Here is a 27,507-nt window from a genome sequence, read left to right as displayed (position 1 = left end):
GTAAACCTGTTACTGTAGAGTGATTTAACTAAGAAAATATTTCCCAAGTTTCCAACTAAGAACTTCATGTAGGAAAAATTCTTCCTGAAGTACGTGGACCTATTAATTGTTATTTAGCAGTAGTATGTTAGAGAACCTTAAGAACAGCTTAAATGAGATAAAACCCTAAGGGGAAAAAAAGGAGTTAAAAAGACACTATAAATCCCATGTTTAATTTAGTCACCCTAATATGAAAAAAGGACCAAAAAATGGAGGTGAGAAGTTAGAGCAGCCTTCCACAGGCCAAGGTCAGCAAGTTACTATTGACTGTTCATAAGCAAGTTAATGTTACTTTAATCAGTAAGACAAGGCCATAGTAGTAACTTTACCTTGTACAGGCAGGAGTAATTTGATATTAACTTCAAGTTGCCTTACCCACTAATATAAAACTGTCCAAATGCACTGTCAGACAGTCTCTGCTCAGTGTTTACATTTACACCTATGTATACGCAAGGCTTTTCAGCTGCTGGATGTCCCATTACCTTGTCTGGAATTTAAAGAACATTTACATACAAGTTCAGAAACTTAACAGGCCAAGAGTTACCTGCGATACAGTTTAGAACTGAAAAAAATGTTTTCCTTATGTACCAGCCATATAATCATTGGCTTCATACTGCTGTCCATTTGCCCCTCTCACTTGCACTGCTGTGTTTTTAGCTCTAGTTCTTCTCAGGTAGGCTGAGGAAAATACTGGGATTTACACTCAGACAGAACTGACAACTCCTACACACCACATTAGCAAGTACTTAACGATAGAGGGCACTTTCTCTAGGACTCATAGGTAGCTTTTTAACCAGAATGGCTGTAAATGCTTTACAAAGTTCAAAACCAGTTTGATTTTATACTAGATATAAAATTTTCCAGAAGAATGTTATGTCAGCATTTTCTTACTTTCGAGTTACAACTGTCAACATCATTCTCTAAACAAAAGTGGTCAAGGAATATAGTTATATGGGTGTGAGAGCAGTACCATGGCATTACTTCAAAATTTTTTGTATTGATGTAATAAATGAAAAACGTTTAAGAAAGCTTTCCCCCCCTCTTCTTCCATAGTTTATTTTTTTTTAATTGGTCCAGCCTTGAATAATGCTGCTTATTTGGTAACAGTATCAGGCAAAAACAAGAGCAAGTGCCATTCTGCATTCCAATATGAATCATTCAGTAAAGTTTTGCAATATATACATTTTATCCAGCTTCTGACATTATAGGTCATCATGCCAATGAAAATTTTTAACAATACAATAAAATCCTTCAAATGGAACTGTTTATCAATGTAATTCAAGAGACCAGACAATTTAATTTCTGAAATTTATATCACTCATGTCCATAATCATTTTACATTTCACACTTCATGCTCTCAAACATTACCCTAGAGAAGACTAAATCTTTTTGACACGTATACTATTAAAGACACTAGCCAGGTTTATAGAGTTACAGAAGACTATAATAAGATGTAAAATTTAGTAGGTAATAAGTTATGACATTTGCTGACTAAAACAATATTCAATCTACACTAATGTTTGAGCCATTCAAATACAGTAAGTATTTGGATGTTATCTACTACCCATTTCATATACTTACAGTGCAAAATAAGTGAGATTTTTTTTTTCCTGAGCCATTTAGGAAATTGAAATCCTTTTTCTTTATCATTGATTGCAGTCCATTTAAAATATACTCCGCATATACCTAGGCTTGTCAAGACTGTACAATTAAGACAGGCAAAAGTTTGTAGATACCAGAAGCCCAATCAGGAATCAGAAGGGTTATTGAACATCTCTAAAATTTGTTCCCATTTTTCAAGTCTAAGGATTTAACAGGATTTTGACTTATACCAAAAAGTTCAGAAATTACGGTTTGTTTTCCATTGACCAAACACTCCAAACTGTACAAACCACATGCCTTCCAAAACAGAGAATCAGCCTCTATTTAAACAAATTGTAATACCTATTTCAACTTACTATTCTGTAGTTAATGTCATGCCCAGTGAGCTGTGCCTACAACAGACATAAGAGAGTAAAACTTATAGGAATGTATTTTGGGCATTTTGTAAGGAAGCTGGATTCCTTACAAATTCATCTTTTTCTCAATAGCTACAGACCATGAGTTTCTAATTCAATCTTCTCCTCTGCTTGCAAGATATCAGGTTCTACTGGAGGAACAGGTGGTCTGAGTATAATCTCTGGACCTCCACCATAGATTGACTGAAGAAAATTCCATGTTTCTTCAGATATTTGTCCAGAATCTGCACCTGAAAACATTTTTAAAATTTTAATTACTATTTAGAATAATTCTTTCATGATTTCTTTGAAGTCCATAACAGATACAAAAAGAAAAAAAGAATATAGATTCAAATTTAAAACACTAAGCTGAATTTGTGCTTCATCTTGCACCAACTGCCAAACCAAATGACATATTTTGTGTTAACTTTGTACTTTTTGATTCTTACAACTACCTGCTCTAAGCTATCCAGTACTTAACATACTTCAAACATAAAACATGAAAGTTCTATGATAAACATCTTATCTGATAATTATCAATCAAGTTGACAACTGGTAGCTCTTGGTACACAGGAAACAATGATCCATACTACTAATGCAAGGACATACAGTCCCATCAATTACACAGTAAAGTTCAAGGACTCAAGATTCTTGTTTCAAAGAAATTAGTATCGATAGTAAAGAATAAAAGTGTGAGAACCACAGTGAAATTCTCAGAACTCCAGGGAGAAACCGCTATTAGGACATTAATAGCCCCCACTAATTCTCCTTGTACTTAGCACTGATGGGTCAGCCTGATTTTTTTTCATTCACTGATTAAAGTCTTTGCTTGTGATTCCATTCCTCTGGCTAAAGGTCCCTCTCCTGTCTCAGGTCAGCATCCAACAATAATTTCTGATTTTCTGTAATCTTTTATGGTGGCAAAGGGCAAGGGAGCATCAGCACTTTTCTGTCCTCACCACCTGCTCCAGTGAGCCTACTACTGTACTTTATCTATAAAAAGTTTCCAAAGAGGAAGGGTACAAAAAGCTGCACATTTGTTTACCTACACTAACTCAACCACGCAAAGCTTCATCTGGAAGTCATGGTGCAGATCCTGTAACAGTACCAATGACGTTATGCCTCAGTTTTACTCATTTAGGTTCAGGTACTCAGAAAACAACTCCATCTCTGTAGGCACAGGAGTAGATCTCCACTCCCATATCCAGATTCCAACTCTTCTCAGGTTTAACAGAACAGGCACAGTGAGCTAATTCACTGGGATCAGGACCATTGGACCACAGAACTATGTAATACTGTACAGTATTTAGTGGCGCTCCCACCTTTTCTCTCATGACAGATTTTCCACAGCCTATTCATCTTCATTTCTACCCAAGTTCTAATTTGAATTAATGTAGCTGAAGTTAAGTCAGCAAATTGGCCAATTTGCTATCAATTATTGATTCTAAAATGATTTTATTTCTTTTTGCTACAAGTCAGTCAGGTGCTTTATACCTTGTACTTGAATTCTACAGTACAGCTTAAATCAATAAGATGTACTACAAAACTCATGAGTGCAAGAACTCATTCTTTTTTAAGTACGCTCTTGACATTTTACAGTTGGTGAGGTTAATGCAGGGCCTAGTGGTATCCAGTGAACTGTGATTGGGAAGTCCACTGAATACTGCAGCATTAAGTTAAACTGGGAAAAAATCCAGTTAAATAAAGGTTAATCTTAATACTGGATTTTTTTTTTTTAAGCTGACCTACAATGAATTTAAATATTCATAGGAAGTCTAAAGTCTTCACAAAGCAGGCCACATTATTTTTTTCTGTACCCACAAATTTTAGATAAAAGGTATTAAGCATCTGACTCTGAAGAACAACAAAGAAATCTGTTTCTTTGCATGCTAGAAAAATCTAGATAAATTTTTGCAATGTACAGTGGTAAATAACTTGCAGGAAAATGAGCAACAGCATTTACTTACTGTGGTTTATTTCCCTCTGCCAGAACTAGCTCTCAATTCAAATTAGGTTTCAAGATTCAAATAACTACATACAGATACATGACACAGTCTAAAAGCCAAGCATCTCCCAATTCACGTTAAGACAACCAAAATCAAACTAAGTGATACAAAGCCAAAGGACATTTTCACCATTTTAAAGTTACTCTGCACCTCCTGTTACAGTCATCTGTACTTGCATCAGTCTATTACAGATACTAATTCTTTACTTTAAGAATAAGCTGGTCGCCCCCAAAATGGGCACAACACAGATGCACTAGGAATTGCCATTTTATGGTAACAGTTAAAAAAAGAATTCACCATAAATTTTTCCAAACTTCAGCAAATACATCATAAGGAACCCGAAGTTGCAGCAATATTGGACACCTACCTTGTTTTAGCACAGCATTTCCACATTTTGTTACTGCAATCTTAGCATTATCAATAGGACCAGGAGGATCTAGTGTGACAGAAAGAAAATTGGAAGAGCTGAAAACAAACGGCAGGTTGGAGGTTCTGTTTTCAAATGGAAGGAGAAATAGCTTTTTTGTTTGCTGCTTGTTCTTGTACTGCTTAACAGTATATTCTAAGTTGTTAAAAACTAACCAGAATTTTAATTAAGAGCAAGTTTTTCAAAGCACTCACGATTACACCAAGCCTTCAAGCAATATAAAACACAAATTAATCCTAATTCTTACCCCTAGCAAAGTTGTCCTAGAGCAGACTCAGACCCGTTTGTAGCACATTTTATCAGTGTTTCCATTTTAAAAAATTTAGAAGCGCCTGAAGTAGGCTAAAGTAACATTATTATAGTTGTTACTCAGTTATCTATGAGTTTAGGTTGTGACAGTGAGGTCACCTTTCCTCCAGCAGCTGTAGCATTATCCATCAGTTTGCACAGCAAAATCCATCCCCCCTTGTATGTAGATCCAATTTTCCTGCTGCTGGTAACAGCAACTCCCCTGCAAACAAGCACCAATCTCTCCACAACTATCCCATTATCTATTCTTGTGAATTATTTGATTATAGTCTGTATTTGGTTCCTGGATATATTTGTAACCGGTAAAACCCATGTCTTAGATGTTCATTTTAAGAGCTTTTGTTGCCTTCTCTATCTGTTCTTCCTACAGCCTTCTATCAAAGCAGAAACAATTTACTTAAACACTACCACACCATGACAACATAAAAGAAATGATTACCCATATTTTGAAATGGAGCACAACTTACCACTGTCTTTACCCTTTACAAATCCTTCCCATTCTCTAAACCATTGCATACTGATGCAGTAAAATGTTGATGGAGATTCTTCTTCTTGGAATGCTCTATTAAGCTGAAAAGAAAAAGAATCTGTGTTTTTCTGCTTTTTTTTCTCCTTTAAACTACTGAATTTTTTTAACCACTGTAATTATTAAGAGCATAATATTACACTGCTACAGAACATTTTAAAGATCTACTGACCACCAGAACAGTAAACACTTGGCAAATTCCCGAGGTGGGATTTTGATGTAGCGGTAGCCTTCATATTAGAAGATGAGTTATTCTTTACTTCAGAATTTATTTGTTTATTTTTTTTCCCCTGAAGACAGCAACAAGTTCTTTTTAAGCACAAGTGCTTGGCCATCAAACACTACTGGATAATTACTGCAAATGCTGAACTTTCAAGCAGCAGAAGAAAGCAGAAAACTTATTTTTGTAAAATAAAACAAAACCAAAACCAGCATTTTGAAAGATTTGCTCCATAATTTCATGGGAGGTTCTTTGCGTGATGAACTATATCTTCATCTAGGTTTGTTTTTTCCCCTAATACTTTGACCAGATGCCAGTACCATTCCAAGCAAGGCACAGTGAACTAATGCACAAGGACTTTTCAAGACTTTTCTTTGCTTCAGTTTAAAAAAAACATGAAATATTTTTCTTTCCTACAATTTTGAAATAAATAAAAAAATAAAAAACCCCACATCCTTGTTTTCTGAGTTTCTGCTGCAAGGCAATGTAAGTGAATGTATAAATTACAAAAAACCAGCTGACTAAAGTGTCTCAGTTGCATTTAACTAGATTTGTTTCTACCATTGTAAAAAATTTTTTTTTATAATTAAGTTTTTAGGAAGTTTTAACATTTTATTCTTTTTCAGACACTAAAGATCTTTTCACAATGTTAGTAAGAAATATGCAAAAAGTCACTTAAACCTTTACAACCGTTATCTTTTAGCTCTGTAATAATATAGCTATATTTCCCTCTTGAAGCCATGAACCTAAAGCATCAACACAACTTCTTACGGTTTCATATAGAGTAAGTTTTGCAATCATTCTCTAAAGCAGCCTTTCCAGATGATAACAGAATTTTCTGTTTGCTAACCAGTAACAATACTTGCGCAACAGTGCACATATAATCATTATTTATACTGGAAAAATACTGATCGCTAAAGCAAATGAGGTTGACTCAATAATAATTACTATCTGGTGGTAACCCAGACTAAGGAAAAATCAGTTACTAAAGAGTTCAAGTAGCAGTTACAATATGGAAAAGCTGACACAATCTCTGAATTAAAGCACAGACAGAACTGATAGAACAGCTGCAATTCTGTTTTTCTCCCTCTCAGGAATTAAGATAGCAGAAATGGGACTCCACTGTCTCTGCATTTATTTTCACTGAAAACTTCAAAACACATTTTTGGTTTAAGAATTACAAAATCATTACTACTAGTCATTTTACCATTCAGACTCATGCCCATAATCTCTAACTCATGGAAAATACAGTAGCTGCTTGATATTAATTTTACGGACCCATTACAATACTAAGTTATTTACTACATACTGAATTGTTTATGTTTATGTCTCTAATGATATTTTTAAATTAGAGCCAAAGATAAAGATTATGATTAACTTTTTGCTGGCACAGTATTATTGCACTTAAGTCTATCAGATTGCCCAGAACAGATCACCAGCAGGGTATAAAGAACAACTGCTCATGTGACTGCACTCTGTTTCCATACTATAAAAAAGCAATTTAAGAAACACATTAAATATTTACTCTAAGTACATTTACATATAAATAGTTATCTGGGATAGCACAAGAACATTACTGCTGCCAACAAGAAAGAAGGGATTCTGGATAGGTATACAGATATTTAATACAGTCCATTTGTTCCAGGAATCACCTATGCACTTCTGGTAACCCCTTGGGTCAAGTCATGAATACCAGGTGACGTCAAAAAGCAGAATGAATAAGTGTTTACTTTTTTACCCGAATAAACATTTCCAATTCGTTTTTCCTTCTTTTTTCAATTCTTTCAGACTCTATTTGGCAGGTGTGACACACATACAGATGGTTAACAGCTGGTCCTCCTCCATACCTGCAGTAAAAGCAAAGCACCATCAACCTTGTGGAAAATACCATGTAAGGAGGTGATGCACCTGTAGACATCGCAAGTGTCAGCTTCTTATAATATGCAACAGAAGTCTGATACCTTTGCCAGTCACGCTGATCCACAAATGCCATCATTTATTTTCATAGTAATATTTTGTACACCATCCTAAGACACAACCATCTTCCAAGTTCTGACTGCCTAAAGCCAGTACAAACCATCTTAAACTCTGCTGTATCACATACTGAAAATTAAAGCATTATTTCAGTACAACAGCACTTGTACATATAAGTTTGTTTGGTATATACTCAATCATCCCAACTTAACGAATATAGAAGTTTCAAAAAATGGTCACCTACCACTTAAATTGTACCTCTGAAGCTGACACTTTGTCTTTAGACTGCATGGATCAGTTCACAAGTTTTTAACTGAAAGAGGTCAAGTCTGGATTATACTGTATCATCTTGAAGCAACTCTGACCCCAGCACATGTGGAATTGAATAGTAGTGTCAGATGGCCAGCAAAATAAATGGGTTTGGAACTTAACATGGACTGGCAACTGGCATCCTAGATGAATATCTCCTTTTCCTTAATAATATCTCAGTAGAAGTCAGCTGCCACCATATTTGGCTTCCTCATCCTAAGTTCTTAGCCACAGTACTCTCCCATAATTCCCAGATAACAGCAAGACAAAAAGCAAAACACGGTTGCTTCAGAGCTACTCTGTGTTGAAGGGTGCACATGCCAGTCAAGAAGCCAGACAGAACAGACAGATGTTTAGCACTAACAATTCATCCCCCTTCTCCACCTAGTAGAGGACCCTCAAAATCTGGAGGACCCTATCATCTCTGGGACTTCTACCTTTCTATCAAATGAATGAAGTTTGATTCCTTGTTAAAAAGTTTTATAGAGGAAGGGAAATTAATTAGAAGTTTAAAAACTTTTTCCTCCAGATTTAAGGAATATTTCTGCATACAGAAAATGGATAATGCCTTTGTCAGCTGGTTGGAAGAAAAATTCAGAACATCTAGGAAACTGGAAATAAGCTGGAAAAAGTATTGTTTCTATTTCAGCCCTTTAGCTATATTGCTTAAGTAGCAGACAATTAACAGCTAAAAATATTTATAAAAATACAGAGTCCTTAAGGTCATCAGCGAAGCTCTTCTACAGCTTTTTTTAACTTTAAAAGGAGACACATCTTCTAACAATCCCTCCTTTATAAACAAGCACTTAAAGCTGACCTACATTAAAAAGTGTGGAGTAGTTATACAGAACCCTTCGATATAAGTTATTTTGAAGCAGCACCGGCAGCTGAGGCTATGGATTCAAAGCCAACATAAAAGAAAAGCTGTCTCCAGCCAACAAGAGAACAGGAAGCTGATACAGAGAGCTCTTTCAAAATATCTCTTGCAAAGTGTACTTTTGCTGACCTACTTTGTGTCATTTTGTACATACCATACATGTTTATTGGTTTAATACTCAAGTATTATCCCAGTAACATACTACTTTATGTAGGCTTTTAGCATTACTTTGCACAAACAAATTATATAAATCGTCCATTTGCAATCCCTTCACTTAAGCCTAGAGTGGATATATATTTTTTTCTGAGCCACTAATTCTAAAGTCTGATGTTGCTGCTTGGCACATACTTGCTCTCAAACTGTATCACTGGATTTTTTCCAGTTACAGTACAAAACTTACCTGCTATATAGATTATCCCATATATTTTGAGGTAGCATTACAACTAGGTCCTCTATGAAGTTTGCTTTGTGTGGAGGAACACCTGCAGAAGCAACAAAAAATAAATTAAAAAAAGAGAGAGAGACTTAGAGATTTTATTTAGGGGATCGGAGGTAGGGGGGGAGAAGACTATGCTAGAGGTCTCTAAATAAAACAAAAATACAACCTTTCAATGAATTCAGAGAAATCACGTGAAACAAGTTTTACTACAGTAAATTTTTAATTAAAATAATATTACTGTATTTAAAGAGACCACTCAAATTTTATTCTGAGACTGAAAAGTTTATAAAAAGCAGAAGCAAGCTACACGAAATACTAAAATTAAAGGGCTAGAATCCCTTTTTAGATACTGATTGCAAAATGCTTAAGGTATACAATTAAAACCTTAAACAGTGATTAAATATTTTGTTTATGCATATAAACACATTAGCAAGCCGTTGGTTCAAAATTCACTTATTTGCTGTAGACCTTTTTGAATTACTTCAAACAACATGAATGCTTGGAAGCAGCGAAATTTTGAAGGAGGCAGAAATAGAGGGCCTTGCAGAGTTAGAAGGCTGAGTTGAAGCACACGGTAAGCAGCCACGTGCTATGCAGGAATTCTTTTGATGAGGGAAAAATCTCTTGGTTCAGGCGCTCATTCAACAAGACTCATCTGCTGTAACCCCACAAAAAGGAAGTCACAGCCACAGGGGCTCACACAAACACACTCTGCGAATTGCTACAGGGGCACAATATTTTTGTGTTAAGTTTAGTTCAGCAACAGGAGCAGCACCTTTAACTGCTATCTAACACAGCTGTATTTTTTATTAGAAAATAGGTATAAGAACACTACATAGTAATGATTTCTTGGAATGCTGACACTGAAATATGGCTATTTCCCCAAACATGTTTTGCTTAATGTAATTCTCTCATTTTTATTAACATTTAGCACAAAGTAAAATTTTTATGCTCCTATACAAAATATACAGAATTACTCTTCTATTTTCACACTGCTATGCACTCAATACTCTGGATCACACCAATTTCTTGTTCTGCAGCTTTCAAAACTTCTTGTTGCTTCTAGCACTTAGTTGAGAAAAAGATTTAGATTGGTAGACCAAAGTATTAAGGATGATTATAAAGTGACAGGATTTTTAAAAATGGGAATATACATGTTTAGTAAGCAAGCAGATAAGCCAAACTATTCCTCTTTAAAAATCAAGAAACCTTATAAACAAAATCAAATGTACTAAGAACAAAAAATTAGAATCAAAGAATTGTAGGGGTTGGAAGGGACCTTCAGAGATCATCTAGTCCAACCCCCCTGCCAAAGCAGGTCACCTAGAGCGGGCTGGACAGGAACGCATCCAGGCAGGTTTTGAATATCTCCAGAGAAGGAGATTCCACAACCTCTCTGGGCAGCCTGGTCCAGGACTCTGTCACCCTTGAAGTAAGGAAGCTTTTCCACATGTTCAGACAGAACTTCCTGTCTTCCAGCTTGTGTCCGTTGCCCCTTGTCCCGTCACCAGGCTCCACTGAGAAGAGCCTGACCCCATCCTCTTGACACCCACCCTTATAACTTCACAGAGTATAACTTCCAACTAGTCAGCTACTAAAATAAGAGAAATAATTTACTTAGAAGTTATAGTTCCAATTTACCTAAGAAGTTATAGTATGAACTTACTATATTCAAATTCCTTTAATTAAAACAAGTGTACACCCCTGTATAGCTGCAAATCGACAAATTCTTCTTAAACGATACTCAGTTACAGTCTCACCTCCATGCATACAGAGAAAGTCATTATTTGAAATTGGTCCTGGCTCTGCAAAAGTCTTGAATTTATTTAACCACTGTCTGGAAACATAGAACTGCAGAAGACTTGGTTCCATCATATTCAGTAGACTTGATATCCTCCGTCTCTCCCTCTGTGCTTCTTCACTGCTCTTTCTATTACCAAAACAGAAATCATTATACAAATATATATCCTTGTGTACAGTGCAAATAATTTACTTTGTGAAAAGAAAGCTGTACTTTCACATAATTTACATGGGCCATATCTATACTTCAAAGCTCTACTAGCATGAAGCAGTCGACTTAGCGTGTGAAAACTTGCGCTTTTTATGCACAGCCAAAGCCACCATCTAAATGTGTGGCAGGAACGTAGGCTGTCACGTTACAGAACCATGTGTCACAAGAGTCACTACAGTTAGTAGAGAGCGGGAAGGGCAGGAAAGACCATTTGCCCTGTTAAATCTATGCTTGTCCTTTGTTCTGACAAGCCATGGCACAGCTGTTATCATACCTACAAGAAAGCTTTTGCCTGCTTAGATTAACAACTCAAAGACCCCCGGCAGCTCCCATTCAACGTACCAGCCTGAGAAAGCAAATAGCTGGACTGCAACAGAGACAGCAGACTGTACTGCAGAGATGATTACTACCACCAGAGAAGGAGATAAGGCTCTGCCCATTTTCTCTATGGATCTTTTGAGCTAAAGCTTTGGCAAGCTGTACTCTTTGGGCAGAAGTTCCCTTCTTATCCCCAGAAGTAGGGTTCAACAGTAAGTAGATGCTACAATTTCCCTACTTTTCCTGTATCCCCCTACTTTTCTCATTGAGGCTGCTCCTGCTGTCCAACTGGAAGTACCTCTGCTCTCCTGTTTTTAGATTGAATAGAACCTCTCTTCAAAAGCAAGTTTGAACCATTCATTCCATCCTCCAAAACACTGACCTGAAACTTGACTCCGCATCACACAAAAGCTGGGCCCCCTCAGTTAATTTACAGAGTCAAAGCTGAGTCAAAGTTGACTCAAAGAGCTGATAGAAAAGCTTTAAGTAGACCTAATGGCTAGAGCAGCTAGGCTATTTATAGCGTAGCAAAACAAGACTAAAAGAGTACAACCTCCCCCCCCCCGCTATGAACCCAATTAAAACATATTACCTGCTTAAATTCAGATTAAAACTATTTAACAAAAATCTTGAAAGTCTGAAAATGAAATTCAAGCAGATAAGTTTACTTTCTAGCTGTAACTTAAAAATGCATACACATCTCCACTAAGCTTTCTAAAATGTGCTGAAAGAACATCTTATTTGTGTGCGTGGTAGTGTTTTGTGGGTATATTCCTTTTTTAAAACCAATTTTTATGAAGGCTATTCTTTTATTATTTCTTTTAATATGCTTGCCCACAATCAGGTACAGCATGACTTCCACATTCCTTTTAAAAAAGACCTACTGAATCACACTCACGGGCTTAGCTCGAGCAATGGCAGGTACGAGTGTTCCTAAAGAGAGTTAAAACATTCGCCAAACACATCTTATTTCTTGTGCAACTCCGACACAATCTATTTTGCCATCAACTTTTAGTGGAAATTTGATCTTAGTACCAAAATTTAGAATTTGAAAACTGAGTTAATTTGCTTTTGTTATTTCAAGTAGAAAAATTTCTTAGACTGAAGATGATAACAACATGATTTCTCGCCTTTCATTTCAACTTTCAGGAAAAGACCAGCCTATAAATTCCCTAAAATTAAATACAACACAGTAAAACCTCCATTGCTCCACATCCCATCTGCTAAAGACTTTGCACAATTCTCTTTAGAGCTCTAACAGTTAAGAGTCTGTGTGCAAAACCTCCCCTTGTGCAGAATCCCTTTCCTCCAATTGACAACGAGGTAATTGGTGGCTAGTTCTAACAGCTGCTTAAAGTTCTCTTTCTAGTCATCTTAATATGCTTTATTTATGCAGATTTAATTTCCATTTCAAGTTCCATACATGTTTTAGCAGTGACAGAGCAAGTGTTAAGGACACAACTGAAGGATTAAGTCTCTCTCCAGCGTTGGCTTTTCCGGTTGGTCAAATTCTTCCATTATAATTCTTGTGGGGCAGCTAATTTCTGAAAGCTGCCCAATTGCTTAAAAGTTATTTACACACCTGACTTATATATGAGTATAATCGTACTTTCAATTTCTTACCTGTAGAAGAGAACATAGGCTTCTGCATTTTGCACTGTGGATTCCGACACTTCTGTGACACTCTGGTCATCAAATTCATACCACAAATTATTTAAATTGTTGCGACAATAAGCTATATAATGTCCACCTAGAGTGTTAGAAGCAAGAATTATTAAAAAGTGTCCACAGCTGCCCATTTTACTCTGCAATACGTGAAAAGGAAGAAAATCGCCTAAAAACCCAAATCTTAAATGGAAGAAACATTAAATCATTAGTAGACACAACCTGTGTTGGAATTTTCTCAAATTCAGGATCAGCTAGTGGGAAGTCGGGCACTGCTTTCAGCATGTTCTTGTTGTCTAATGCAGTCCTGAACCACACTATCCAAATCACAGTAAGACTGTCTGAAAAGTTTACCCTGATCAGTTTCCACAATGCACTTGTTTCAAATCTTTGTATGCTTTATAGCAGAAATTAGCATAGATGTGTAATGGCTACATGATATCAAGACCATACTTAACTGTGTTTTGAAGACTATTCATAACATTTTAAATTATTACTATTTTAAAATACATATTCAACTGCCAATAATTAAGTACTCAAATATCTACTAAACTGATTACGAGAAGCATCAATGCAGCAAGCACTAAATGGAAAATGAAAAAGCATCCAGAAAAAACAGAAACAACTTTATCTAAACAATGGATACCTCAAGTTTGAGGAGTATGAGGGGGTGGGTAACTTCTGTAAAAATCTATGAAGTTTTTGACTTCAAACTTTTCTCTCTTATTTTCCAAATCTTATAGATACTGAAAGCACCCGGGCAGAAACAAGTTTGATGTATAGCAGTAAGAATTTTATTCAGCTACTCATCACTACCCGCAAACAGCAGTTACTGCCTGTTTTGGGGTTAATTGGTAGCAATCACCCAAGAGAGTATCTTTTAAAAAAATTACTGGCATCTTTGTGGTGCTTTGTGAAGTTTTTCCAAAAAAGTAAGGCATACAAAGCATCAAAACTCTAGACAAACAGCAGCTGTGTAGAAAAGCTGATCAACTGGTCATCTGCTGGCATGCAACATTATTTGTACATTGATACTGTTCACTTTCAATATCACATATGGGATTTTTACTTAATATTCCAGGATCTGTTAATTTTTTTCCACCTGCAATTTTATTTAGATATGCCATACAATTTCAAAGATGTGTCAGCTCTTTAAGAGCAAGCCATCTTATGGTTCAAAGTGAAAATCACAGCATTTATCTTCCACATTGTAATTACCAATGCTCATCTATTTACCCTTCAGTATACAGATATAATTCTTAAACAGAAGTGCTGATGTGAACAATAAATGCAAAGACAAAACAATCAACCACAGACTTACTGCTGGCAGTTCCATGATGGCAGATGACAGATAGGAGATCATAAGTCACTATTTGAGCTGGACTATCTTTCGCAAGGAAAGGCTGAAGATCAAGGCCTTCCAAAGGAAAGGACACATGGGTCCCAATTTTTGTGGAAAACATAAGTTCATGTCTAAATCTTTTGAGATGAATGCACAATATCTGGAAGAAGGATCAACAGATTCGCTCAAGAACTATACATGCTACTATCTGATATTTAATAACTACACCGTGCATGCCATCTCTTCCTTTGATCATTCCAAAAGGATTACTTTCTCTATGGCCTGAGGCAACTATCACAAGCTCTGTGTTCCACAGATTATTTTTTTTAAATCAATTGTGGCTCAAGGCAATAGAAATGAATTCATAATTATCAAAGACTTATCTTACTGAAATACAAAAAAATAGTCCTGAACAGTTACTAACACTGATGCAGTGATGAACAACATACCTTTTCTCTTCCTCAGTGCACCTATTGCACAATCTTGTCACGAGGGACATTATTCCGATTATTGCAGCCATCAGCTCATGTTTTGAAGTGTAAGATTGGATTACTTTTAAAACATAAGCTTACAAGCATTACTTCTATAAAAGATTTCCAGTCTGGCTGTGGTATGTAATTCTATGATCTACAGTATAAGTAAGTTCTGCAGGCTGACAGTAACAACACAGAAAAACTCCATTCTTCTAACTTTACTTTTCATCTACAAGCTTCACTTTCTTACAGGCTGAATAATCAAACATTGCTCACGTTCTTAAAACAAATGCCAGTATGAAGATACGCTTTCATCATATGAACAGTTTGCTCCGTGCAACTCATTAGTCTTACCACATTCCTAATCATGCAGAAAAAGAGCTTTAAAGTGCATGTATTAACAGTACCTCAGGAAATTTTTGAACTTTGCAGAATTTCACTCCATTTCTTAACCTAAGCAAAGGGAAAAAAAAAAAACAACAACAAAAAAACCAAACCAACAACCAGTACTTAGTTCTGAAAAGGTTTTATTCTATAGTGCTAGATCAGCAAAAGTCTAAGCTGAACGCTACATTTAGTAAACCCAAAATATTTCTGGAATGTAGACTAGACATGGGGTAGCCAAAATGATATAAACAATGATGCTTCAGAAGGAAAGACAATCTGTACTGCTAAAAAATTCAAAGCAGCAAGTACAGATAATCAAGTTCCATCTAGCTAACAGTTTCTCTTAACATAAAGAAAAGAGCTTTAAGCTTCATGAAGGCTGATTATTCAACAAAGGAGAGAAGAGAAACGAACTAAGTTTATTTTTAAGAAGTTACCTAGAGCAGATCCCCAGTTATATAGCAAGGACTAACACTCCTTTACCATTTAAAGGGCTTCGAGCAGTCTTCAGACCACTTCTGGTTTTGGCTCTTTAGTATTTAAAGCTGTAGTATATTTATTTATTTTTAACACACGGAAGTGATCTCCTGCGTATCAATGAAAATCTTCTCGTAATATAAAAGCTGTTATTTATCAACCAAGAACAATTTAGAAAGGTCTGAAATTGTAAGGAACATGAAAAAGAAGTAAGCACATTTGGTCTGCAATACGGTACGGTGAGTCAGTGCTTCCTGACTCCTGCACCTTTGTAACACTAAATTTCTGATAGCCAGAACACAAGGTAGTATCAAATGATTAATAGTGCTGCGACATATTCAACAGAAACAAATGCCTCTTGACTAACCAAAGCCTTAAAGCACTCGAATTAAGACAAGTAAAAACAAACAAAGGTAAAAGCCAGCTTACTTTTTACACCTTCCACAGCTGTACATGTTATCACCTGCAAATATCAGGGAGAAGAAAAACAGGCATTATTCTCTAAATCCCAATAGTTATCCTTCAAGTGTATACATTTCATAGATAAAAGTTTCAAGGGAATTTATCTTTAGGTCGCATACAATATTTAACAGTTGCAGGAGTGTTGACATAGCAACTAAATAGAAAGATTCTTCAGTTTTATGCTTTCAATTATGAAGCAGTACAACATAATCTCAAGAAACAATGCTATATAATTTAAAAGGGAAATAATTTACTAAGTCCAAATTACGGTTATGAGAATGAGTATTAATATAGTGTTTTTTTAAATTTTTAATGAACCTTCAGCTGCTACCATTTTATTAAACCAAATTCAGATTTACTTAATGTTTCTAAAGCATCTTTCATGGGCATTTCTTGCCTCAAATATTCAGCTGAGACGCTTACCTTTTTGAAATGAATGATCCCTTAAGAGCAAGGTATTACAGTCTAACAGGTGGCGTTTGCTTAATTGCGTGAAGCTAAGAAGATAATAATCATCTTATTGGGACAGGAGGAAAAAAGCCCAGAAGAAACATGTTCATGTAATTAACCTCTTACCCTTGAGCTCATCTCTGGCGAAAAAGGCAGCAAGACAATCTTGTAAGGTTACAACTGGACCCCAAAACCAGCTAGGAACACATGAGACAACAAACCTGAAACATCATTGACAGAAAAGAAAGAAAACCAACAAATGTTCTGCCGGAAGAGCAGAAACTGGAATTTCAAAATAGATAAATAAATAAAGCAAGGTAGATATTACTTACCTTTTGAAATATTCCATAAAAAAAGCTATCCATCCCTGGGGGGCATACGCTTCTCCACATGACCCTGCCTTGACTAGAGATGTCTGATGACTTGCAGAATGGAGTTTAGCAAGATCTTCCTTACCTGGAATAGGCAAGGACAGATCCTGAAAGGTCTCCAGGGTTACAGACAGCTAAAGAAGAAAACAAATGAAACAAAATAGAGTTAAGTGTGAAGTGAAACAGCAATTAAACTGAACTATGTAAAGTTCGCCAGTAACTACTAAGTTACTGTATAGTTGAAATTTCCACTAGGTAGCAAATTCATTACATATAAGGAGATGTAAGAATTCATTTTCTAAATGAGAGGAAGAAAAAAAAAACATTTTAGAGTGAGCTTCCACATTGTTATCACTGAAAAAAAATTTTTAAGTCATTATTAATCATTTGTCTTCCTACTAGTCATAAAAATACCTATCATTTTCGCCTCAGGCTCCTTGCTACACAAGCTAGTTTCAGAAAGCTTCAGCCCGTTGTTTTGACGGTATTTTCCTTTGACATTATCTTGACCTGATGTAACTGGACCCACTGCAAAAGCGACCCAGCTGTGCATTTTCTTTCTCTCATGCTGGATTTAGTGATCACATAGTCACAGAGCAAAACATCATGCAAACTTTAAAAATTATTATTTGTTTTTTGAACTTGCTCACCAGATTACCCTGAGGTCTCAGTATTCCCAAATCTAAAGCAAGGGAAGCAGTAAGGGCACACAACTGCATCAGGGTTAGGTTTAAACTTTCTGTTGAGGAAGTTGTCCCCAATGCAAAGATTTGGATATCAAATATTTGATACCATTGCTTTGAAACTGAAGTGGTCCACTAGACATGTTTAGATAATTGACTTTTTTTAAATGATCACGTGTGCTGTTATAAGTAACTCTAGGAAAAAATAGTACAGAAAAAAATATCAGCTGTTCCTATATCGCACCACATCTTGCAGTAGAGGACAACTTCAGAAAACAGTTAATGTTTCATATAACCTGTAAAAGTAAGTGCCTTTACCTGGATTTTTTTAAAGACATGAATTTTCTTAGCCTCAATCTACCTGATAAGACTGTTATAGCAGTATGGTTGGTCTTTTACTTTTCTTTGTAACATTATGTACCTGACAACTTACAATAGCAGCAGGTATACATTAGGATATTCAGAACATTACTAGAAACTAATCATACCCAAGGGAAGTTGAAGAGCAAGCCTCTTTCTCCATCCTTGCTGTAAACCAATTCTCAAAATGTTATTTTTCAGCTCTGAGTAAATACCCAGCTCAATGACAGCAAAGTAGTCTAAATATGAAGTGCTGGTAGCAGCTGCTATTATTATTTGAGTGAACAAGTATAAAACAATCTAACCTTCTGAGGAAATCTGCCACAAAAGAATAAAATTACCGGAGAATGACTGTATTCATAAAACTGTAGGTATTTGTATTGGGGAAAAAAAAGACGTATTAAAAGCTAGAACTTCCCCTCCTTACTCACCCGATCACAAGTCAAGCATTGTACTGAGCTTATTATAGTCCCATCAAATATATCGGAGATAACACTCCTGTACTTCTTGCGCTTCTTCCTTTTTGGTGATGATACAGTTGAAACTATAAAATGACAAAAATAAAATGCTGAAAGTAAATCAAGATGCAGTGGATTCTGATTTCCTTCAAGTTTGCGTAATATAATTAGAGATCACACATATTTAGGATTAAATTATGAGCTAAGCCCTGCTTTCTATTTACTAAAGTTTTCTTGGAAATTACACAATCAGATTACTGCTAGTACCAGGCAATTCATGTAGGTTTCTCAAGCAGCTTATAGGGGACAAACACCAGAAAATTTTGCCTCTGTTTCAGTAAAACTCAAACAGCCAGTCTTGAAATGTACACCCCACTGCTACAAGATTTGTCTTGGCAGGAATCCCCCAAGGTATAAACTTAAGGCACATTCTATCTGACATTTAATTTGATCACATCTTTCCAGGAAGCTTAATCATGTTGGGCTGAAAAGCTCATATACAAGCTTGTTGTATCACAACACTGATGACAATGGGTCGAAATAGCCTAAGTTTACCACTAGAGCCCAGCCTAACAGCAACTTATTAAAAAAAATAAAGTAAAACTCCAAGCCAATAATGTGCTCCCCACCCAAATCCACTACTAACTAGGTAAACACACAGTCCCTTGGGCTTTACAGACTACTGGAATGGTAGGCTAAAATGAAGACCACAAGACAGACCACTCAAAAGTCTTGCAGGAGTCGAAGGTAAACTCTGCCAAAATGCTGACAGCCAGTAACAAGATAGGCAGTGAAACGTCGAAATAATTACAGTGAGGAGGAAACTGAATTACTCCAATAAATCTTTCACATAGAACACAACCTCCCAAGGCTCCTTTGTTCATAAAGAGTTTGCCCATAAGCAAGTACTTTTGTGTCTTTACAGTCCAGCGGTATTATTTGTTGTCCCTGTATCATCCCGTACCTAGAAAGATGTCTAAGATAATAGAGAAGTCTGAATTCAAAAGTATCTCCAGCAGAAAGAACAGCCATTAGAAGTAATCTGAAAAACCCTCTTTTCCACAACACATCAGATACATTTTATTTATTGCGGACACGAACTGTCTCATACAGCCTTTTGCCCAGAATTCTCTAAGGTTCCTTTCAATCACTTATTTGGACACTAAACTACTTTAAGACAGTTCTAAGGTATTAATTTATCAGTGATGTGGAGAATGTGCTGTACTTATCCACAATAACAAACATGAGGAAGACATGGAATACACTGATAAGCAGGGGCATGTTAGAACTGTGGCACCCAACAGACACCACGTGCTTTTGGCAAGGGGGAAACAGAAGAGAAGAAAGGAACAGGTGTGTTGTAATTAGGCATCAGCCACCCAGACAAGTCCTAGCACACTAGGGAATTCAAAAAAAAAAAAAAAAAAAACAACAAACCACCTTGTGAGCTTGCAAGTGACTACCACACTCCTCCCCCTGTCAGTTCTACTGCATACATATCTGCTCCCTCTATACACAATAAAGATGACCAAGAGTTAAATTATTATGAAGTTTAAAAAAAAAAAATCTGTAGTCTAGAAGAGACCTTTGGATATCATCTGATAGTCTCTGTTCAAAGCAGTTCTAGTTGAACTTTGGAGTATCTATCTCCAAGATCCTCGGGGTACCTCTGGGCTCCTGCCTCTGTTCCAGTATTCAACCACACAGTGGTAAGATTTTTTTTTTTTTCCCTTCCATCTAATAGAAATGTTCCTTTCTGTAACTTGCTTCCATTTCTGTTTGTTGCATGGCTTCAAGAACAGCCTGGCTCTACTTTCTCTATAACCACTCATAATGCTGATGACAGCAACAGTTCCCCTCTAGCCTTTCCTTCTCCAGGCTGAACAAACCCAGCTCTCTCAGTCTCTCCTTGTACATGACCGGGCTCCAGCCATAGAGTACCTCTTCTCATAGACTCACTTCAGTTTGTCTAAAACCCTCCTGTAGTGGTGAAGCCAAAACTGGAGACAGCAGTAAAAATACAGTGTCAAAACTGCTGAACAAATCAACCAAGGAGGTCAAAGATTTAAGTCCATCAAATCATGGTCATTCAACACCAATGCTGAAGCATTAGAAGGATAACATGAACATTTTCAGAACTTATCCTGGGCAGTCTGCTGAAGGAAAGAATATCACGATATTAAAGTTGTGGGAGTTTTTTGGTTTGGTTTAATACTAGCCTTAGAAGCATGTTCCAAAAGACGAGCTTTTATTAAAACAGTCTCCTGTTAGATAAATAAGGGCAAAAAAAAATCATATACTGTTCCTTGTGCCCTAAAGCTGCACTGTCTTGTATCTAAATGCAATAGAAGTCTAAACACTCTGGATGCTGATAAACACATCATACTGTGGAAAGTGCCAAAAGAAAAACTCCACACCACAAAGACAATAACCAGAAAGCAGATAGCATTTACAAGTCTATCTGCAGTACAGATACATACAGCTCCTTAAATCTTAATAAACTAAAATGCTGACTTACTGGTTCTTCAGGAGAAGTTCAATGTACGTGTTCTCTGAAAAGCATTATCTTTTTGTGGGTAATGTTTTCTCTCTCTCCAAACCAGTGCAATTGAGGAAGTTGTCTAAAAATATTATTCCACTTCTAAAGCAGAGGCAAACACTATTTATGCTTCAAAAGAATCAGAATGTTACAGAGGTAAAGGGAGTTGTCTTTTATGACCAGTTTATATAATGCTCCCTCTCCCCAATGGGCACAGGAGATAAAAAAAACAACCCTAAGAACAACACTGCGCTGCTACGCAAGACACAAGAAACAAGAAAATTAAAACCATAATACAGAGCAATTCAGTACCGGGAGGAAGAAGATAAAGGGCCTATACCTTTTTTGTGGACTGGTGCAAGCGAAGAGCACGATGAGAATGATTTTGGAGGACTGTTTGATAGGCGTGTGTTCATCCCTTCATTTGATAATGGGGTTTGGGCTGCAGATATGTCATTCATGTGGACATCACTGATGTACTCTGAAATTAATATTTACATTATTTCATAAATTCTATCAAAAATTACTGCAGAATGAACAGACACAATAGTTTTGTAATCTATTTAACCACAGTGTCAGGTTACAGGACATTTAGGAATGAAGCACCATTTCAATTCACATACCTTTAAGTTAAGAACAAAACCAAAAAACCCCACTCCTTCTGGGCTATCTGAAACCTTACTCAGTACAAATCTTTAGCTTTTCAAGGAAATTCAAATTGAATTCAAAACACCTAAACTAAAAAAAAAAAAATTAAGAAGGTGCATTGTTTACAACCGTATTTGACCTATACCTCTCTATGGTATTCTGCAACTCATTTCCACTCACAGAGATATTCTGGCTAAGAATTTGACTATTTCAATTGCACATTAGTAATGTATTACCTGAGAATCTGCTGTGTATCTGTACCTTGACAGTTCCTTGATTATTTAAAAATTCAGTAGTCTCCGAAGCAGTGTTTGTGTCTTTTTCCAAGTCTTCCATAGAATTTGCTCGTTTAAGCTTGTTGCTTGATGTTTTTTCTTTCTGCCAGTCTTTGGATGTGATTGAGTTGTTGTCATCATCCTGAATTAACATGGCTGTCTCTGCAGGATCCTCCAAGACAGGTTTGAAAATAGCATCATTTTCTGTTTTATCACAGGTACTGCAGGATTCACAGGGCTGAAAGCCTACATCTGACTGGCTCTTTTCTTCTTCCATACTCTCTTCAGCACTCATAGGCTGGGCATCTTCCAGTTCTACAACTGGCTCTTTAAGCTCTTCATGAAGCAAATCCATTAGACAACGCAAAAATTCTTGTGCATCCTAGGATTTTAAACAAGTTTTACAACATTATTCCACTGTATTTGGAAGATATTACAATCACATCAGGAAAAGATAGAGATAACTAAAATGAAAGCTACAGCTGGCTGTTAAAGAAGAATAAGGTAAATTCCTCTGTTCTAGGTCTAACATTCACAAGATGTTTCATTTCCAGACCATATATTTGTTTCCTGCATCCATTTCTTGCATGTCACAAGTAATCTTATACAAGTTTCCTCCAAAATACTTCAATCCCCAAAAGGCTTACGTCAAGAACTAAGAAAAATAGTTCCACAGCCTACACGAATGATAAATGTAACAAGCAACTACCAACAGTGTGGTCAGACTCCAGTTTTGCTGGTAATAGAATGTGTTCGGGACAGTTTTTTAAAACCTTATGCAGCACCTTCAGCAAAGCAACCAGAGCCTTGCTTTCTCTGGGCACGGAAGTACTTTATTAAATAAAGTATGATGATGTACTTAGCCCATCTTTCCAATTGCATCATACTGTCAAAAAGATTTTAATTCTTCTGTTCAAGCCTGGACAAGATTCCTCAACTATCAGTGTTTCCACAAAGAGCTGTCAAGTATTACTACAAGTCTAATCTGTGTTTGGAAGTATCTTAAAAGCCACCAAATTTCAACAATCGGCGCAGAAGCTTGGTTCCTGGCAATAGAGAATATCTAACAAAGCAAGCATGGGAGAAAGCAATAACCTCTTCTTGGCAACTACTACTGCTTCTATTTTCTTCTATTTTCCTTTTTTATTTTGGTGGTTTATAATAATAATTTTTGCTGCTCAACATTCCCATCTATCGTAGTGATTACTTATTAAGGTTACAACTGCTGACTAGAAAACATTCTTTTTCTTAAAAACTACAACTACCAGACCTGAGTTTTGGGTTTGGGTAATGAAAAGAAACCTAATATGCCTATTTGCTGGTAATCCTTTTACAAAACCAAACAAACGAACAAAAAAACCTACTCAAACCTTGAGACCCAAATTAACTAATAAACATTCTTCATTGAGCAAAAGAATTCCTTTTTCTCCCTGAATATTGGAGATGGCTGCCCAACTGGCTGCCCCATTGGCGATGCTGGGCAATAGGAGAGTGTTGGTCATGAAAGATCTGCTTTGTTTTAATTGTTGCCATGAAACCTACTGAACACACAACTGAATGATCCAGGCGGAACCTAAAAGGGTTCTCATTAAGTGTTGCTCTGCATGGAAAAAGACATTCTCATCAGTGTTCAAGGCTGTGAGAACCAAGTTTCCATACAGTTTCTTTTTGGTTATCAAGATTGATTTTTTACTTTTCCAGAAATTCATGTGGCTCTTAAGAAATTCATGAGTAAATTAAAAAACACTGAGATTACTATTTAAACATTTACTTTACAGCTACACGCAGCATTAGAACATTAAAACATATGTTCTAATCCTGCACTCCACAAATATGGAACATGCTGACTGAAACAGCAAATTCCTTTGCAGCAGATTCCTGGAAGATAATAGTAAGCTTTTCTAATTACAGGGTTTAAAATTTTCCTCTAGCTCAAAAGCTTTTAATAAAGTACTGCTAACTGTATGAATGCAGCAAGATACCGCAGGAAGGATCATCTGAAGAATGCCTTTACTATATAATAATCTATGACTACTTAACAAGTGACCAACTTACAGTTCCCGCAATACTGCTTACAAAACACACAGCGATGGGTTTTTCTTTCAAAGATACTAAATGACAATTGGATACTGTGTATTTAACTTTTTTAAAAACATAAGTGGTAGATGAATATAAAAAAATCTATTATAGTCTTTTTTATTTTTGAACACCTTTGTTTTCTGGGACTGCTCAAATATTAGCAGCATTACTTTACATACAGGAATTTTTTAGACACGTAATATTTTTATTTTTCTGAAAAAAGGGAAAAGGAGTTATTCTCAGAAATTCAAGGCCTTTCAAGAATTTGATATAAATAAACATAAAACGTGACTTAATTGTTGATAGTTCGGTTTCAGATGATCTACGTTTGAAGCAAATATTCTAAAGTTTATGTTGCATTTGCTTTTAACAAATATAAGAAGCACGGTGTCGTAAGCGTTAAATTTAAATTTAAGAGATAACTTCATGGGCTTAGTCAGATTTAAAAGACTTCAGAAATCGTATAGTTTTACCTGTTGGGAATAGCCTCGAAATGTTGGATTAACAGTTTTAATTCCTTGAAATAAACCAGTAGGAACAACAGAACCAGGCCTAAGGTTAAAAAAAAAAAAAAAAAAAAAAAGAGAAGTTTTACATATATAAATACACACCCAAAAAAAGCAAGCATTTAAGTGGAATTTTCTGTCTTTACCAGGATCATAATTTTACCTGCAACTGAACCATAACACATCTAACACCAATAATGTTACTCTTAACCAAACAAAATATTGGTACTGAATTAGTAACTATACAATTTTTTAAAAAATCTGTCATCCAACAGAAATAGAGACTGTATCAGGACTTTTACGGCACATTTCTTGTCAAAGAATCAGATGATAAATCAGACATATTCTTGGCACTATGCACAATGACAATTTCTTTCACCTTTGTTCTTATATTTTGAAGTATTTTCTTAGACAGAGCTAATGGAAATTCCATATAAGGAAATAAGAGGAATTGATAAAACGTTGATACAGAATGAAGGACACAGAGAGAATAAACTAGTTAAACGTTTTAGATGCATTTCTGGCAGACATAAACTTTTTTTTTAAAAGCTTAATGCTACTTTGTATAGTGTTTATCATCTGTTTCTTGTCAGATCTTCCTTACTACAATTTACATCATTTATTTGTCCTATTTTTGGTAGATATTGAAAAGAGCATGTTATAAGGAGTGTTTAAATCCTGTAAATTAATCTTTCCTTCCTTAATTTTTAAAAGTAATTCTGCGATAGACAAAATAAAAATTAGAAACCTAGGACAGATTAATGCATCCTTCATGGCTCTGTAGTTTATTTACAATCATTTCATCACCAAAATGACAAAATACCTGCTTTTGTGCCAGAGTTCTGTCATCAGCTTGAGGTAACTTTTACAAATTGCTGGTTTCTTATCCGTTCGGGCTAAGCCTCCACAGTCAAGAAAAAAGTGCGTCAAAGGTGGGCTGATTAAAAGGAAGAAAACAGTACTTTTTTCAGGTTATTAAAATACAAGAGGAAATCTGCATTTCAACAAGATTATATATTAAAAAAAAAAAGGCCATACTATTATGGAATTGAACAATTCCATTTCCTACATCCTTAAATGCTGCAACCAAACACTTCCTAGTAGGACAACTTCAGCAGTACAGCAACACTGCTCCTCCGACATATTCTGACATTTGTTAAAGCACCAGAATTGTCTACTGGGATTCAAATTCAAGGCAATTCCTACTGGCTCTCACGGAAGTACTCATGTACCACTACAGCAACAATCACCATAAGCCTAGTCCAGAAATAGCACCTTAAACAAATCTTCTTTTCTCTAGAATCCAATAGTGGCACATGATGTTTTTAGGCAAATAATTTATACTTAAATGATTATTTGTTTACTTCAAGCAGTGTCGCCAACTCACATACTTTATCAGTTCTCTCCCTTCAACCCCCCTTTTGAAGTCACAATACTTCATAGAGATTGGACCTGTTTTGATCCAAGAAAGGAGATATCCCAGCATACTTGCAAAATTTGGCATTTCTCAACAGACTCATTTCCTCATAACTAAATGCCTTGTCCAGTTCTTTGCCTTCTAGAGAGATTTGCCTCAGTTCTCCTCTCCCTCAACAAAGGATGTTAGTGAGGTCTACTTAGCCCTGTATCCTATCTTGGGCTGCTGCGAAAAGCAGATGGATATAGTAAGCACATATGATATATGCTTGACTGCTGTCCCTGCCTAACCATTTCTAGTGCAGGGAACTTTAGAGTTGGATAGTGGTTTTATCTCTTCAGCTTTTGTAGATTTCTCCTTCAAGAACTTATCTGTGGTATCTGCATGGGGTGAGAAGATTTTCTATTCTAGCCATTCCTAGGATGATTTAGCATAGTGTCCCACATTGTTTGTAAGGACTGAATTTGGACCTTTCAAACTTAACATGTCTCTTCTTTTTATTAGGGTTTATTCTGATGCATTTCCTTTTGATTTATTATGCAGCAGAAGAAAAACCCATCCCACAAATTTAACAGCTTTTATCAGGTTTTCTTCTAGTTTCTAGAACTGCATATATTCTTACTTAAGACAGTAAGGAATTAGAATGAAGCAGGGAAAAAGCTGAGTAATCCACGTATCATGATACTTTTTTCCTATCAGTGACACAATTGTTTGTAGTATATAAAGACTGAGATTTAACAGATACATGTCTTCTTCCATGGTAGTGCAACCCTTCAAAATCCTTAACTATATCTTGAGAAAATGAACGTATAAGCAAATATAAAATTATATTTACAACCATTTTCCTTACCAGTTGGAAAGAGCTTGTAAAGCTGCATTCATGTAACAAGTGTTTCCAATATTTTTTAATCCTGTTAGACCTGGAAAACAGAATGAATATTCAGCAAGCCTGTTAATCCAATACAAGACATACTAAGGAAAATACTTCCTAGAAAATATGTACTAATTAAAAGACCTGTGTTACATTTCTGATGCCAATTATAATGTCAAGTTGTAAATGAAAAGAAACACAGGACTCCTAAAGGAATACTACTCTAACTAGAAGAAGTAATTAAGTGTTTTGATTTTGGCTAAAACACTTCAGACAAGTAGATAGTATTTCATCTTACTAACTTTTGATGTTTTACGTCAGCTGCAGATTGTAATTTAAAATATTTCTATCAATATTTAAGTTTTACTTGAACTTAATGATTTACCTGTTCAGTTAAATTGTTGCTATCCTGCATTCATAACCATTAATCATATTACTAAAAGCTTCTCAAGGAAGGTTTCATTCTTCTGTCTCAAGTTCATGCTAGTAGTCAGATTATGCTAAACAGTCAAAACCTACTCAGCATGTGATTATCCCAGAATCAGAATTATAATTACCTATGATCAGGCTTTTTCTATGCCAATTATACACC

General features: G+C 35.9%; 1 protein-coding gene across 4 annotated transcripts in view; it reads right to left on the bottom strand.

Annotated features, from left to right (window-relative positions):
* Positions 1–1,072: 1,072 nt before the first annotated feature.
* The window catches only part of USP33 (ubiquitin specific peptidase 33), a 37,759-nt gene continuing 11,324 nt past the window's right edge, over positions 1,073–27,507 (bottom strand). The window contains exons 6-23 of one of the 4 annotated variants that reach the window (XM_074151936.1): positions 26,895–26,964; positions 25,451–25,564; positions 24,595–24,673; positions 22,004–22,424; positions 21,460–21,600; positions 18,554–18,666; positions 17,041–17,213; positions 16,835–16,929; positions 16,226–16,259; positions 15,340–15,385; positions 14,439–14,619; positions 13,076–13,202; positions 10,884–11,053; positions 9,085–9,166; positions 7,263–7,371; positions 5,246–5,348; positions 4,410–4,478; positions 1,073–2,287 (exon numbers count right to left, since the gene is read on the bottom strand). In XM_074151936.1, coding sequence (XP_074008037.1) covers positions 2,130–2,287; positions 4,410–4,478; positions 5,246–5,348; positions 7,263–7,371; positions 9,085–9,166; positions 10,884–11,053; positions 13,076–13,202; positions 14,439–14,619; positions 15,340–15,385; positions 16,226–16,259; positions 16,835–16,929; positions 17,041–17,213; positions 18,554–18,666; positions 21,460–21,600; positions 22,004–22,424; positions 24,595–24,673; positions 25,451–25,564; positions 26,895–26,964 — 2,285 coding nt within the window. In that variant the 3' untranslated portion in view covers positions 1,073–2,129. The remainder of the gene's footprint in view (positions 2,288–4,409; positions 4,479–5,245; positions 5,349–7,262; positions 7,372–9,084; positions 9,167–10,883; positions 11,054–13,075; positions 13,203–14,438; positions 14,620–15,339; positions 15,386–16,225; positions 16,260–16,834; positions 16,930–17,040; positions 17,214–18,553; positions 18,667–21,459; positions 21,601–22,003; positions 22,425–24,594; positions 24,674–25,450; positions 25,565–26,894; positions 26,965–27,507) is intronic. The other 3 variants (XM_074151937.1, XM_074151939.1, XM_074151940.1) reach the window with 3 other exon arrangements.

Source organism: Numenius arquata, chromosome 8 (assembly GCF_964106895.1).
Source record: "Numenius arquata chromosome 8, bNumArq3.hap1.1, whole genome shotgun sequence".
Classification (NCBI taxonomy): domain Eukaryota; kingdom Metazoa; phylum Chordata; class Aves; order Charadriiformes; family Scolopacidae; genus Numenius; species Numenius arquata.
The sequence above is the reverse complement of the archived record's forward strand: the minus strand, read 5'-3'. Positions and strand labels throughout refer to the sequence as shown.